Raw genomic sequence first — 13,603 nt, forward strand, 5'->3', positions numbered from 1 at the left:
AGCCTTTTGAAATTCAAGTCAGGTGTTTGTATCCAGTGGCTGGTAGAAGGTTCTAAGCATCTCAAAAATTAATTCTGTAAGTAAACAGAGAACATTTTTAAAAGGGTTGTTTTATTGGAGAATTAAGTACCCGTATCATAGAAATAGTAGTTCTCCATCTCTCTGGGCATTAATATATTTCCTCACTGTCTGTTGAAGCTAATTTAATGTGGAAGACTGCATTGTGGTATTAAGTTTTTAAATCGGTTGTTGTTCTTTTAGGGCGATCCTGGTGAAATAATTTTGTCATCAGCGTCAGGCCAGAAAGGTGACCAAGGCTTTCCAGGACCTCCGGGATTACCAGTAAGTTGCCTAAAGTATTTGTTGATTGTATACTTTTTGGTAGAGGATAAATTACACCAAACTGAATAGTTATTGAATTTGACATCATAATTAATGGCTAGAATAATGTTCAGTGCTATGAAGCACACACGTTTCTATAAAAGGAACAGGCCCAACATTTAACATACTGTGTCGTTTTTGGGAAGTGAGGTTGCATATGAGTGTAGCAGCCAGTAAGGTGCCAATGAGAGTCTAGGTCTGCTGTTTTCAGAGTACAGCGGTGCTAAGAGCTTCCTGCTGGCTGTCACCATGCACGTGTATGTTTCCCTACCCCTATGAGAAGCATCTTGAGTATGGGCTAATTCCTGAGTTCTCTACGCTTCCTCTCCCTTTGCAAAACTAACATCTGCCTTGCTGGGCTGTAGATGAGGGGAGATGAAAGCAGAGCCTCAGCAGTCCTTTGGCTCCAGCCTGTCAGTGGGTCCTTGCTTCCCCCAGCTTTCTGTGAAAACAGGTAGTGACTCCAGATAGTCTGCTTTCTCATTAAGCCATTAGTAGTTTTACTGCAGAGATGAGGGGAGCAGTGGAGGAGGAGGAGCCCATGAGCCTGCACAGGACATTAGCCGGACACAGAGAGACACAGGACTGGCCAGCTGGCATTTCTGTTCTTCTGCTCTGTGCCTTGCAACTATCTGCTCTGTGGGATGGTAATTCTTGTCTGCATGGCACGACCCTCCCAAGCCAATGCCAGCTGGAGTTTTTCATTGATTGAGGCAGTTCTGACTCCTTTCTTTCCTTTCCCTACAGGGCCCACCTGGTCCCTTTGGCATACAAGGTCCTATTGGTCCCCCTGGGCCACCAGGTTTAACGGTAAGATTCCTTAACTAGTCACATAGAAAAGAAATAATTCTGTCCTTAGTGGTAAATTCTCTTTGCCCAGGCATCCAGTTGGAGGCAGAGCTGCTGAGCAGTGGCTACTGTAGCTCCAGGACCATAGCAATCCCCACAGCTGCTCACAAGTAACAATAGTGACTACACACACAGCTTCCATTGTATATTGGGCTTACAGTTTTGTTCAGCTGCTTTCAGCACCCCAGCTTGTGTCAGTGCCCCTATAGCTGCTGCACCCACTAGATCACTGGAGATATTTAAGAGCAGGTTAGACAAACATCTGTCAGGGAGAATCTAGATGGTGCTTGGTCCTGCCGTGAGGGCAGGGACTGGACTTGATAATCCCTCAAGGTCCCTTCCAGTTGTAGTATTCTATGATTCTTTTTGTGGTGGCTTAAATGCATGCCAGATCTACCAGCTATATTTTCAGTCTGCCCCCCAAAACCATTGTACTGTACAGTGACGGGAACCTCTGTGCTGTCTCCCCTATCCTGCTACCATGCTGTGTAGTGGGATATTTCTTCCTGCCCTTTTGGGCCCTATGAGACCCAGGGGACAGGCTGACGTTGAATTTGCACATAGATCAGTGTTGGATTTCAGCATCCACTTGAACTTGCAACTGGGGAAATTTAAATAAGAAAGCAATTTGTCGTGTATGCTAATGCACTGAGTAAAGCTTCTGAGCATGAGGACCAACTCACAGAGGGAGACGCAAATGCCTAGTCAATATGAGTGTAATGTAAATAACTAAGACAAGATACAGGTTGGATCTTTCAGAATTATGAGCAGTGGCAATATTTATTAACAAAACTAATTCGTGTTTCCAAAGTGCTTTGCAGAAAGTGTTGTAACACACTGATCTTGTTTTGTTTTGTTTTTGTTTTTGTTTTGTTTTATAGGGACCTCGTGGTCTACAAGGACCTCCAGGGCCTAAGGTATTTCCCCCCTCCCCTCTTTTCTTATATTTCCTTTGGTTTTGTTCAACTCTGTTCTCAGTGTTGATTATTTTAAATCTTTGTAGGGTAATATGGGTTTGAACTTCCAAGGACCCAAGGGTGAAAAAGTGAGTAGTATTACTTGTTAATGTATTACTTTCAGAATGATTCAAGCTTCGTTAACTGCCTACTGGCATGGTTCATGTTGACCGTGTCTGTAATGATCTGGGAAGTTTTATATATTTTTGTCTCCTTTTTTTGGTGTTAGGGTGACCAAGGCCTTCAAGGACCTCCTGGGCCACCAGGACAAATTGGGGAACAGAAGAGACCAAATGATGTAGAGTTTCAGAAAGGAGATCGGGTGAGTGGGAATAGAGGAAATTCAGTCCATCTGCTGTAGGCACATGTCCAGGTACTTAGATCACTCCATGGTGGCTGTACTACTCAGAAAGACATCTCCCAAAGTATAGGTTGTTGGGGGTCCTGCTGCTTTTTTCAAGACCCTGAATTATCATTTGTGTCAACCAGGCCCATTCATGTTCCCTACAACCAGAGGGTATGTTAATCACATTGATTCAGTTGTTTAATTTTGCAGAATTTTGCCATCCCCGTATGCTCCCGTTATTTAAAAAATTATGGCTAATCCTCCCTAAACTTGCAGGCATAGATTTTCCAAGCCTTCTTGAAAATCAGACACCCAATTTCCATTCATTTGACATCTATGAAAATCTCAGCTGCACCTGTCATACTGTGAGGGATCCTCTAAAAGTTAAAATCAGCTAAATTATCTTCCTTGTCATACATGACATATTGAGTCTCTATTTTCTTTTACTGTAAATTGAGTCATTTTGTACTTTATACACCTAACTATACACATCTGGCCACCCCAATGAATCTATAGTCTGGGTGGCAATAAATTACTGATTTTTAAGTTCCATTTTCCAGACTGTTGCATTAACTTGTGCAGAGCCTTCCCTGCCCTCAACTGCTGAAGAGTCATTGTGAGAGATGCCAGTCTTGAAGATACTAACTTTGTCCTGTCCTGTTGATCTGACAGCTTTCACAATCCCAGTTCAGTTACAGGAGTCAAACCAGATGAGTCGGGCAGCACAGGCAGGAGTCTGAGGGCGTTGTGTTTTTTGTTTTGAAGTTCTGTGGTATCCTGACTTTAGGCAAGGATGAGGTGTATATTTTGAAGTAGAATAGAAGAAGGACCACTCCTGTTTATATTGCACCCATCACCAAGATAGCTGAGCTTCTGAATAACTTCAGCCAGATCCTTGAATTGGTTTTTGTTCTCTCCGGCTATTTTAAGATTAACATTGCTCCATTCTTTTCACTTTGTCATCTTGTTCGCAAACCTTTCAGCATGAAGAAAGCACTGGTGGTCTGCCCTTAAGTGGGATGTGAGGAGGAGTGCCAGATCTCTCCTTTCACTTTGACCAAAGCAATTTGTCCTTTCCTTCATAAGACCTTTGGTCCTATTAAAGCATTCTTCAGCCCTGTCCACTGATACATATCTGCCATATGGAGTCATCCCGGAAAGGTGGCAGATTCCAATGTTGTCTCTGACTCACTGGGTCCAGGGTAGTAGATGAAGAAGCAGAGAACTGGCCATCCCTTTAATTCTAAACAGTGAAGAAATTATGACTCCACTGAGATCAGTGCCAGTACTTCCATTTGAGGATTTCGTACTTGCGATTTAATGTCAGCTGACACTATTGCATTTGATGTCTCTGATGATCGAATAATGCCAAAAGGTAGCTGTATAAATATGCAAAAGGAGACAGTTTGACTGTATATTCCTTAGAAAACACCAAGACTTACAAACAGTTTCCAGCGAGCCACATTTGCCCTCACGCTATTAGTAGTATGGTAAATATTTAGACTTTTGGTGAAAGGAATGTACTTGGCAGTGAACTTTTAGAGAACGATCACTATCATAAGTCAAGTATCAGAGAGGTAGCCGTGTTAGTCTGAATCTGCAAAAGCGACAGGGAGTCCTGTGGCACATTATACACTAACAAATTTATTGGAGCATAAGCTATCGTGGGCAAAGACCAAATTTGACCAAGGGGGTCTTTGCCCATGAAAGCTTATGCTCTAATAAATCTCTAATAAATGCTCTAATAAATCTGTTAATCATAAGTCAGTTTTTATTCATTCTATAAAGAAGCTGTCTCAAATTTGGTAGTGGCCTGAGGCCATTGCACCTGAAGTTGTGATCTCAGCTAATTGCACGAGCTATGCAGAGTCAGGAGGGGCCTGTATGTGGATGGAAGCCTTGCAAGAAAAAAGCCAATATTGCATGCAGTGCTTTGTGGAATTAAGTAGCTGATACTCATTCTGGTTAATAATGAACCAGTCATTTGGTATGTGCTGCTGGAGGTGCAGCTGTAGAAATAGAGGTCCTACCTTTCCACTTAAAATTCAATGGCATTATTCCCAAGAACAGATGTATTAATCCTGATGTCCAAGCAACTTCACTAATTACTTTCTGCCCCTTGACCATCATTCTGTAACTTCAACTGGCTAGGTTATTTTTACTTCCTGCCCTAAACTTCTGTGCAGCACAGATATGAGCAGCTAGCAACTCGCTATGCTATATGAAAGAGACAATTGTATCTCACTGGTTGGTTGAATTTGAACCAGGATTTGGGATCCACCTGGGTGAAAGACACTTGATAAGGACCACTAGCATTTATGGCACATGAAGAAGTTTAAATGACAGTAAAATCCTGTTTAAAACAATTGATGCAGTATTGGGTAATGAGAGCTTTCACCCCCTTCTCTTTTTTTTCCCCCTCTGTGCATGCCAGGGCACTCCAGGAGAGCGAGGTCCACCAGGACCCTCTGGGCCACCAGGTCCTCCTGTGAGTAATTTCCACAAATACATTTGTTTTAGCATCTTGTAACAGAACTGTAAATTCATTCTGCTCTGTCCCCATGGGCTGTGTATAAGACAATGTTTGTATGTTCAGGGTCCTTCAGGTGGCATGAAAGGTGAAAAAGGTGAGCAAGGAGACCCAGGCAAAAGAGTAAGTAATTTCCTTGAACCAAAGATTTATTTTTTCAAATGCTTTTAGCTTTGAAAATTAAGCAAATATCGAATTCAGGTTGGGCCATCAGATTTTCTCAGTAAGATGACATTGGTAGGGATATCAATGTATAGACAACTACATGATTGACCAATAAGCCTGGCCTTATTGGTTAAACCTGTTGACTACATGCATTTCCCCCCACCCCCTCTCATTTGCTGGCTCTGTGTCAGTATCCTGTATCTGTATCCTGGCTTGTGACGGATCTGGGATCTACCCGGTTGTGGATCTTCATTTAAATGGTTTTTTGATACGTTTCCCCATTTTCCAGCTTCCAATTAAAAAAAGAACTGCAAAAAGTTAATTTATGAATTCAGCATTCTAGAATCCCGAGCTTCACTTTCTGTTGTCAGATGATTCCACAAAAGGGTTGTGGTTCTTTTGGCATGGAATAGAGAGAGAGGAATAGGAGACTAAAACTCCCATCTATTTTGCATGCGTTCCTAAGTCACTTCATTGTGAGATTTTAATCTGCCTAGATCAAAAAGGGAACAAATGCTTAAGTTTTCTTTCTTTCAGGCTAAGCCTGTTTATTCACAGTATATTTTTCCCTTTTATTTGGGGCATTTACATGTACTGCAGACTCAAAATGCAGTTCTGCTCTCAGGTGTGACTCTACAATAGCATCTGGCGTTCCATCTTTATTTCTTGTGTCTTAATTTCTGTATCAAATATGCGGATTTACAAATACAGGCTGAAGGTCTGGTCCAGCACTCTGGTCTGGCAACATCGAGGGTCCAGCATAATTTTAGTTAGCCAGGGGTCCACTTATTATGGGTGTGGCTAAGTTTCCTACGGTCCCATGAAGTTTGTTTACAGACACCAGTGCTGGCTCTCCTTGTTCTCTGCTGTTATTTAGCTCTAATTTACCCCAAAATGTCTTCTAAGAGCCCAGTAAACAGTGGAAGTGTTGGTAATGCTGCTAGACAATATTGCTCTCCCTTGGTTCAGCAAATTCTCTAGTTAGGCACCCACCGGTCAGGCCCCGAAGGTTCTAGACTAGAGAGATTCAACCGGTACTGAGATGGTTTGGTAACTGCCAGTCTCTGAAACTCCATCTGGGATTTGAAAGCGGTGTTATTTCCAGATTGAGCATCATCACTAGTAATATTCTGCAAGATAACCTTTGTCCTAGTTGCACCTGTTTGGCCCTCTTGTCTGCTGTGGGGTTGTTTGGGCGTGACTAAGGGTGAATTTTGGCCCTCTAGCAAAGCATTGTCAACAATGCTGTTGATGACCGAGCTGGAATAAAATCCAGTCACTGTCCCCAGTTTGTGGTAGTATTGCAGTGCTAACTGTAAAAATGGTGCAAACTTTTTTTGTCTTGACAATAATCATCTGTTTGCTGCCTATGCATATTCACTGTCATTTGAATATGAAAGTACATTTGTAAAGGTAATTTTTCAAAATAGACTCACAATTTAAGCCTTAAATCTATATCCAGAAAAACTTTTTTTTATCTTTAATGTCAATCACATTTTGTTTCTTTCCTTACTTAAAATGTATGTTCAGATATTTCATAATTATGGCCAGGTTTTCAAACAAAGGCATCCATACCTATAGAAACAAAGGAAAACATGCAGTATCGATGGGGATATTTAAATTGGAGGTCATTTTATAGCATTCTGATAATACATTAAGACATGTTTATCAATTTTTTTGTCATTCTGGTTTTCTATGTTAATCCTCATTTTAATTAATGTCAGATGGCAATGGCTCTTTGCCACTAAAACTTTTTATTTTCAATGCACATTTGTGTTTTGAAGGGGAAACCTGGCAAAGATGGAGATCCTGGCCAGCCCGGCAGAGATGTGAGTATCTTATGTTTCTCACCAAAGCAGATTCTTTTTAATGCTCTTGCAGCAAATATTTTGAGGGTGTTTTTTTTTCTCTTTCTTTGAAGGGTTTACCTGGTGACCCTGGTTTAAATGGTGATCCAGGAAGAGATGGTGAAAAGGTGAGTGTGGGTTATTTGTCCTTATTGCTAGACAGTGGTCTCCAACCTTTTTACGCCCAAGATCACTTTTTAAATGTCAGAACAAGCCAAGATCTACCCCATCCTTCCACCAAGACTCCATCCCTTCCTTGAAGTCCTGCCCTCTGTTCTCCTCCTCTCCATCACTTGCTATCCCCGGCCCTTATACACTGTCTGGCTACACTACTTTTTTTTTCAGTTCTGCTGTAGGAAAATGTTTTTCCAACATTTGGCCTGTCTATACTGGGTCAAATGTCAGAAAACCCCCCTTCTTTCTGAAGCCTCCTTATTCCTCGTGGAACAAGGAATATAGGGGTTGCTGAAAGGGCATGTTTGCTCTTCCACTAAAAAAAGCGGAAGAACAAATGTGTCCCTGGATGCACAAGAGTTTTTCCAGGATACCTCTGGTATCCCAGAAAAAACTCTTGTAGTCTAGCTGTACCCTTACTGAGTTGAGACAGGAGGTGCGGGCTGTGGGGTGGGAATGAGGGATTTTGGATGTGGGAAGGGATGAGAGGTGCAAGCTCTGGGAGGGAATTTAGATGAAGGAGGAGGTGGAGAAGGGGATGCTGGCTCAGGGAGGAGGCTCCAGGCTGAGGAGTGTTGGGGTCAGGTGGAGAGTTGGGGTACTGAGCAAGCCACAGGCTTGTGGATGTGAGGGTGCAGGAGTTTGGGTTGGGGTATTTGAGGGGCTCAGGGCAGGGAGGCTGAGAGTATGATGGGCTCAGGACACAGATTTGCAGTGTGTGGATGGTGCAGAAGTGCTGTGGCAGAAGACTAAGGATGTGGGGGTTCAGGAGTTTGAAGATGTGAGAGGCTCAGGACAGGTGGTTCCAGTGTATGAGAGGCTCAGATTTGGGATCAGGGGGTGGTACAGGAGTGTTATGATGCTGCAGCCAGATGGGGGCTTGGCCCCAATTAGGTTATTTTTGGCTAGGCTTCATTTTTAAATAAAATACTATTTCAAATACAAACAGTTTCAGTATTGTCTTTATTTATGAGAGGGGCAGGGAACCTGTTTTGAGTCAGGGGTCACTGACCCACAGAAAAGTCAGTTGGGGCTACACAAGTGAGATGCAAAAAAACCCCCACTCCTCCAAAACCCCTCAAGCCTCACTAATGTGGCCCCAACTGTGCTGGTGGGAGCAGGGGACATGGTACTGGGGAAGGGTGCTAATGGGTGCTGGGGCAACGGACAGGGTGCCCATGGGGGCAAGGGACAGGGTGCCCATGGGGGCAAGGGACAGGGTGCCCATGGGGGCTGGGGACAGGGTGCCAGTGGGTGCTGAAGCAGGGGACAGGGTGTTGGTGGGGACAGGGGAGGGAGATGGGGTACGGGATAGGGTGATGGGGCAGATGGCAAGCTGCCAGTGGGTGCTGAAAAAGGGAACAGGATGCTGCAGCAGGGGAGAAGGTGTTGGTGGGGGCAGGGAACAGGGAGACCCCAGCACTTGCCTCCTCCGGGCACTCCTACTCCCCCCTCCCTCCCGCAGGGGAAGCACATCCTGGCACCCACCTGCTCTGGGGACTCCTACCGCCCCCCGTCCTTCCCCAGGAAGCATGTCCCGGCGTGCGCCTTCTCCGGGGACTCCTACACACACACACACACACCACACGCAGGAAATCCCTGGCACGCCACAGACCTGGGTCTGGTACCGCGCCAGCTGTTTGCAGGAGGGGGAGCAGCCAGCACACTTCCTGAAACCCGGGAAGTGGCGCACAGCTATGGGACTTCCGTCCACCCCACAGGAAGCCGGCGCTACTTCCATTGTCACTAGAGGTAGGTATTAGGCTTCTTGGGGACTGGGAGAAATGGGGGAGCCCCGAACGCCTCGTGATGGACTGGTCGGGCCCTCCCAATCGGGCCCTCCCGATCATGATCGACGGGTTGGTGACCACGGTGCTAGAGTAAAGTTAAAGCCTGCCTGTCACCTAAAGCTTGCACGCTAGGGTCCAGTTCCTACTGAATAGAAATTGAATTGCCTTGCTTTATCTGTTAGCCTGCAACAGAATCTTTGCAATTACTTGTTTAGTTTTCAAAAGTATGAGAAAACAATCTTGTTCTTGTATTCATAGATATGTCAAACAATAAATAACCTGTCAATATTTCATTGGCAGGGTCTGAAAGGTGAACGTGGTCTTCCTGGTCCTCCTGGAATTGTAAGTTGCTTTTACTTTCTTGTCCTTTAATTTCATATGGTTGGCAGGGCGTCATTTTGTCTTCTCATTTCTGCCAGGCTTTAGAGTCTCCAGTTAATGCTAGTGCCTACAAGATCCAGTAGGTAGAACTGGATGTTAGTCACCACAATCCACTGCTCTTTTCTTTTAGTACATTGTTTTTTAGGAAGTATGATCTTGGGTTCCAGGGTCCTTCTGCTATAACATAAGGCCAGGTTCTGATCTCTCTTAGACTGGAGAAAATAAAAGGCAACTCTACTGAAGTCAATGGAATAAAACCAGCATAAGTTAAAATCATAATCAGTAGAGTCGGTCCAAGTTTTTCGGTCAAAATGTTTTTCCAGTGCAAAGTGGCTTTTTTCCCACCTCCTCTAATCATCCCCATAGTGAGCAGCACTAAGAAAACAATATTCCCATGCTATTATTCATACAAGTCTGTCAGGGGATGTCTACACTACAAAGTTAATTCAAACTAACGAACGTTAGTTCGAACTAGTGGAGCGCTTAGTTCGAACTAGGTAAACCTCATTGTATGAGGACTAAGCCGAGTTCGAACTTACTAGTTCGAATTAAGGGGTGTGTAGCCCCTTAATTCGAACTAGTGGGAGGCTAGCCCTCCCCAGCTTTCCCTGGGTGGCCACTCTGGCCAACACCAGGGAAACTCTATTGCCCCCCTCCCGGCCCCGGACCCCTTAAAGGGGCGCGGGCTGGCTACGATGCCCGTGCCAGGTGCAAGCCTGCCAGCACCCAACACCTGGCACGGCTCAAGCCAACCACCCGATGCCCCCCAGCCCTCCCCCTCTTCCCGAGACCAGGCTGGCGGCTCCCGGGAGCTTGCCCGGGACCGCAAGAGGCGGGTACCCGCCTGGTCTAGTGCGGACATCGTGGACCTCGTCCACGACCTCCGCACTAGGCACAGGAAAGTGGTCGTCTAGGGCAGGAGAGCTGCCAGCCTGGCCACCCAGGAGCAGGTGTGCATGAAAATCAAGGTGGTCCACTGAGACCCCCGACCCTGAGCCCTGAGCTTACAATGACCGTACTGGGTCAGACCAAAGGTCCATCTAGCCCAGTAGCCTGTCTGCCGACAGCGGCCAACCCTAGGGACCCTGGAGGGGATGGACCGAAGACAGTGACCAAGCCATTTGTCTCGTGCCATCCCTCTCCAGCCTTCCACAAACTTTGGGCAGGGACACCACTCCTACCCCCTTGCTAATACCACTCCATGGACCCAACCTCCATGACTTGATCTCACTTCTCTTTAAACTCTGTTCTAGTTCTAGCCTTCACAGCCTCCTGCAGCAAGGAGTTTCACAGGTTGACTCTTTGCTTTGTGAAGAACAACTTTCTGTTACTAGTTTGAAGCCTGCTACCCATTCCTTTCCTTTGGTGTCCTCTAGTCCTTCTATTATGGGAACTAATGAAGAACTTTTCTTGATGCACCCTCTCCACCCCACTCATGCTTTTATAGACCTCTATCATATCCCCCCTCCATCTCCTCTTTTCTAAGCTGAAAAGTCCCAGTCTCTTTAGCCTCTCTTCATATGGGACCTGTTCCAAACCTCTGATCATTTTAGTTGCCCTCCCCTCTCCCACCCTCTCTCTTCCCCTCTCCCACCTCCTTTTCCCAGTCTCCCCGAGTTTTGTTCAATAAGGAGAGATTCTGTTTTTGACCACACGTTTTCTTTATTTTGTACATCAGGAAGGGGGGCTAGGGAAGGGTAAGTGGAAGGAGGTGAGGGAGGAATGAGGTACAAGCCCCTGATGGGGAGGACTGGGCTGGCTCTGCAGGCTTCTGGGGGTGGAAGCTCTCCTGCAGCCCCCCAATTGCCCCCTCTCCCCAGATGGCAGCCTGTGGCAAGTGCAGCCGGTCTGATGGCCGAGTGCTGTGATGTGCCCAGTGTGGGCACTCAGGGCACTCCAAGCCAGGACTGCTTTGCAAGCGGGGCACCCCTGAGAACTGTCTGTCCGGGGTGGGGGTCGGGTCCCTTTAAGCACAGCCCTCGGCTAGCCTGAGGCAGCAACTCCACGCTCTAAGTCCTAATCTGATGCCCTGCCGGCACTGCTTCCGGCCATCCTTAACCCCGGTTCAGGGTCCACTTAATGTGGACATGCTAGTTCGAATTAGCAAAACACTAATTCGAACTAGTTTTTAGTTCTAGATTTGTTAGTTCGAATTAGCTTAGTTCGAATTAACTAGTTCGAACTAAGTTAGTTCGAATTAGCGCTGTAGTGTAGACGTACCCTTAGTTATTGAGGGTTTGCAATTGAGAAATTCAAAGGCCATCACCAGGGCTATGTCTACACTGCCCCCTATTGTGCAAAACAATATGCAAATGAGGTGAAGCAAAAATTGCATAATTAATGAGGAAGAACGGCTCTTGCGCAAAAGCTTCTTGTGCAAAAACAGAGCCTCATGATTATGCAAATGAGGCTCAGCGATATTCCACGCTTTGCCTCATTTGTATATTTTTTAGGTGCAAGATGGAGCCGTGTAGACATAGCCCCCGAGTCCTCATGTAAGGTCAGATTCAGCCTCACTTCGGAGAATAGTAGCCTATTACACAAGCAGTCCCCCTAATATAAATATAATTAAATTCTTCACTGTTACTCTGGATTTGCATCAGTGTATCTCCATTGACATGTGTGGCAAGAGTGTGGATTTGCATCACAATTGAAACTGCAGTTGAATAAGTGATGTCAGATGAAAGCAAAAGATTTTAAAATGCCTGGGGTGAAGATTCTGCCTGGGTATTTTAGGTTCTCTTCTCTCGCTGATTTTGGGAAGGGGATGTGCCTGAGGTTTGGCTGTGGAAACTCTTCTTGCAGAAACTCTTTGATACCTTTTAGCTCTCACACCAGAAAAATAAAATGTCTTTAGTAGTTTTTATGGAGCCACATGGGAATACAGTACAGCCTTAGAGTAAGAATGCACTCTGCTGGAAAAGGAGACTGCTAAAAAAAAAAAAAAGTTTTATTCTGGACCCCAATGACATTAGGAGGATCATGCCATCAGTTCAGCATTACTTGAGCTGGCTCTTGTGGCTTTGCTCCACACAGTCATACCTCTTTTTACCTTTCTAGTGACTTTTTCTTGCCTTGTCCATATAACAGATCACAGGAAATGGTGAGCAAGTGGGACCAAAAGGGAGCAAAGGATTTCCCGGACCTCCAGGACCCAAAGGCGAGCGTGGATCTCCTGGCACGCCAGGGACTCCTGGTTTGCCAGGGACTCCAGGTAAGAGCTGAGGTGAATTACGTGTGTATTCTGGAGAGTTAGTTAGCTTCATGGCCTACTTTGGTGGTGGCAGTGTAGCAATAATCACCATCACAATTGGAATCCTGGTTGACAGAAGGCCTGAATGACCAGTGAAGGCAGAACTATAGAGCTAAGTCTTGGGGGTCAAGTTTTCAACCAAAAGTCTCTGCATATGTAACATTTGCTTGCCCCAGATTCCACATCTGTGCACATCTAGGTGTGCAATTACATAGGGCATAGGCTAACCACAGTTGCCTGGGTACATCTAGGGGAGCAATTACCTGGTTGCATAGGGCATAGGCAAACCACAGTTGCCTGTAACTTGGCCCTTTATGGCAGCCTATTGAAAACACTTACCCCATAATATAACTCCTATACCATGGCCACATATATAAAGATTTAAAGAGAGGATGTTGCCTATGGTAGTAGCAGCTAGGCTGCTTTCATTGTCACCTTTACAAAAGTCCATGCTTTAAACCAGGGATACTGAGGAATTAATTGTTTTCCATTTTAGGGGTTTCAGGAATAGGTCCCCCTGGTCCACCTGGTATGCGTGGGGAGCGAGGACAGAAGGGAGATCAAGGTCTGCCTGGAGTTTCCATACCTGGACAGCCTGGACTTGATGGACAACCAGGGCTGCCTGGACGGCCAGGTGCCCCTGGACCTCCTGGACCAACTATCCCTCCTAGTAAGTGATATTGACGTACAGCCTTCAAACACTTGAAAGATAGGAAGTTACTTGACAACAAGGAAAAGAGACTAAATGTCTATGATGTAGGTTTATTTTGTTCCCTGCTCTAGGGACATAGTTCAGCTCCAGCTAATGTAATGGAGAGGAAAAGGGGACTTCACCTTCCTTCCCAGCTCCTGGTGCAAGTTAGAGCACCAACCGGACAGTCCTAACTTCATGTTGTGTGGAAGGGTCCCCTTCCTAGTTGGTGTGACAAAG

At 45.5% G+C, this 13,603-nt stretch overlaps 1 protein-coding gene across 1 annotated transcript in view; it reads left to right on the forward strand.

The window, feature by feature from the left end:
• The window catches only part of COL4A5 (collagen type IV alpha 5 chain), a 143,488-nt gene that overhangs the window by 68,435 nt on the left and 61,450 nt on the right, over window positions 1-13,603 (forward strand). Inside the window, exons 9-20 of the mRNA XM_075940947.2 lie at window positions 262-342; window positions 1,129-1,191; window positions 2,112-2,147; window positions 2,234-2,275; window positions 2,416-2,508; window positions 4,967-5,020; window positions 5,129-5,185; window positions 7,012-7,056; window positions 7,149-7,202; window positions 9,339-9,380; window positions 12,510-12,633; window positions 13,169-13,342. Coding sequence (XP_075797062.2) covers window positions 262-342; window positions 1,129-1,191; window positions 2,112-2,147; window positions 2,234-2,275; window positions 2,416-2,508; window positions 4,967-5,020; window positions 5,129-5,185; window positions 7,012-7,056; window positions 7,149-7,202; window positions 9,339-9,380; window positions 12,510-12,633; window positions 13,169-13,342 — 865 coding nt within the window. The remainder of the gene's footprint in view (window positions 1-261; window positions 343-1,128; window positions 1,192-2,111; window positions 2,148-2,233; window positions 2,276-2,415; window positions 2,509-4,966; window positions 5,021-5,128; window positions 5,186-7,011; window positions 7,057-7,148; window positions 7,203-9,338; window positions 9,381-12,509; window positions 12,634-13,168; window positions 13,343-13,603) is intronic.

This window comes from Pelodiscus sinensis, chromosome 13 (genome assembly GCF_052426305.1).
Source record: "Pelodiscus sinensis isolate ZL-2025 chromosome 13, ASM5242630v1, whole genome shotgun sequence".
Taxonomy (NCBI): Eukaryota; Metazoa; Chordata; order Testudines; family Trionychidae; genus Pelodiscus; species Pelodiscus sinensis.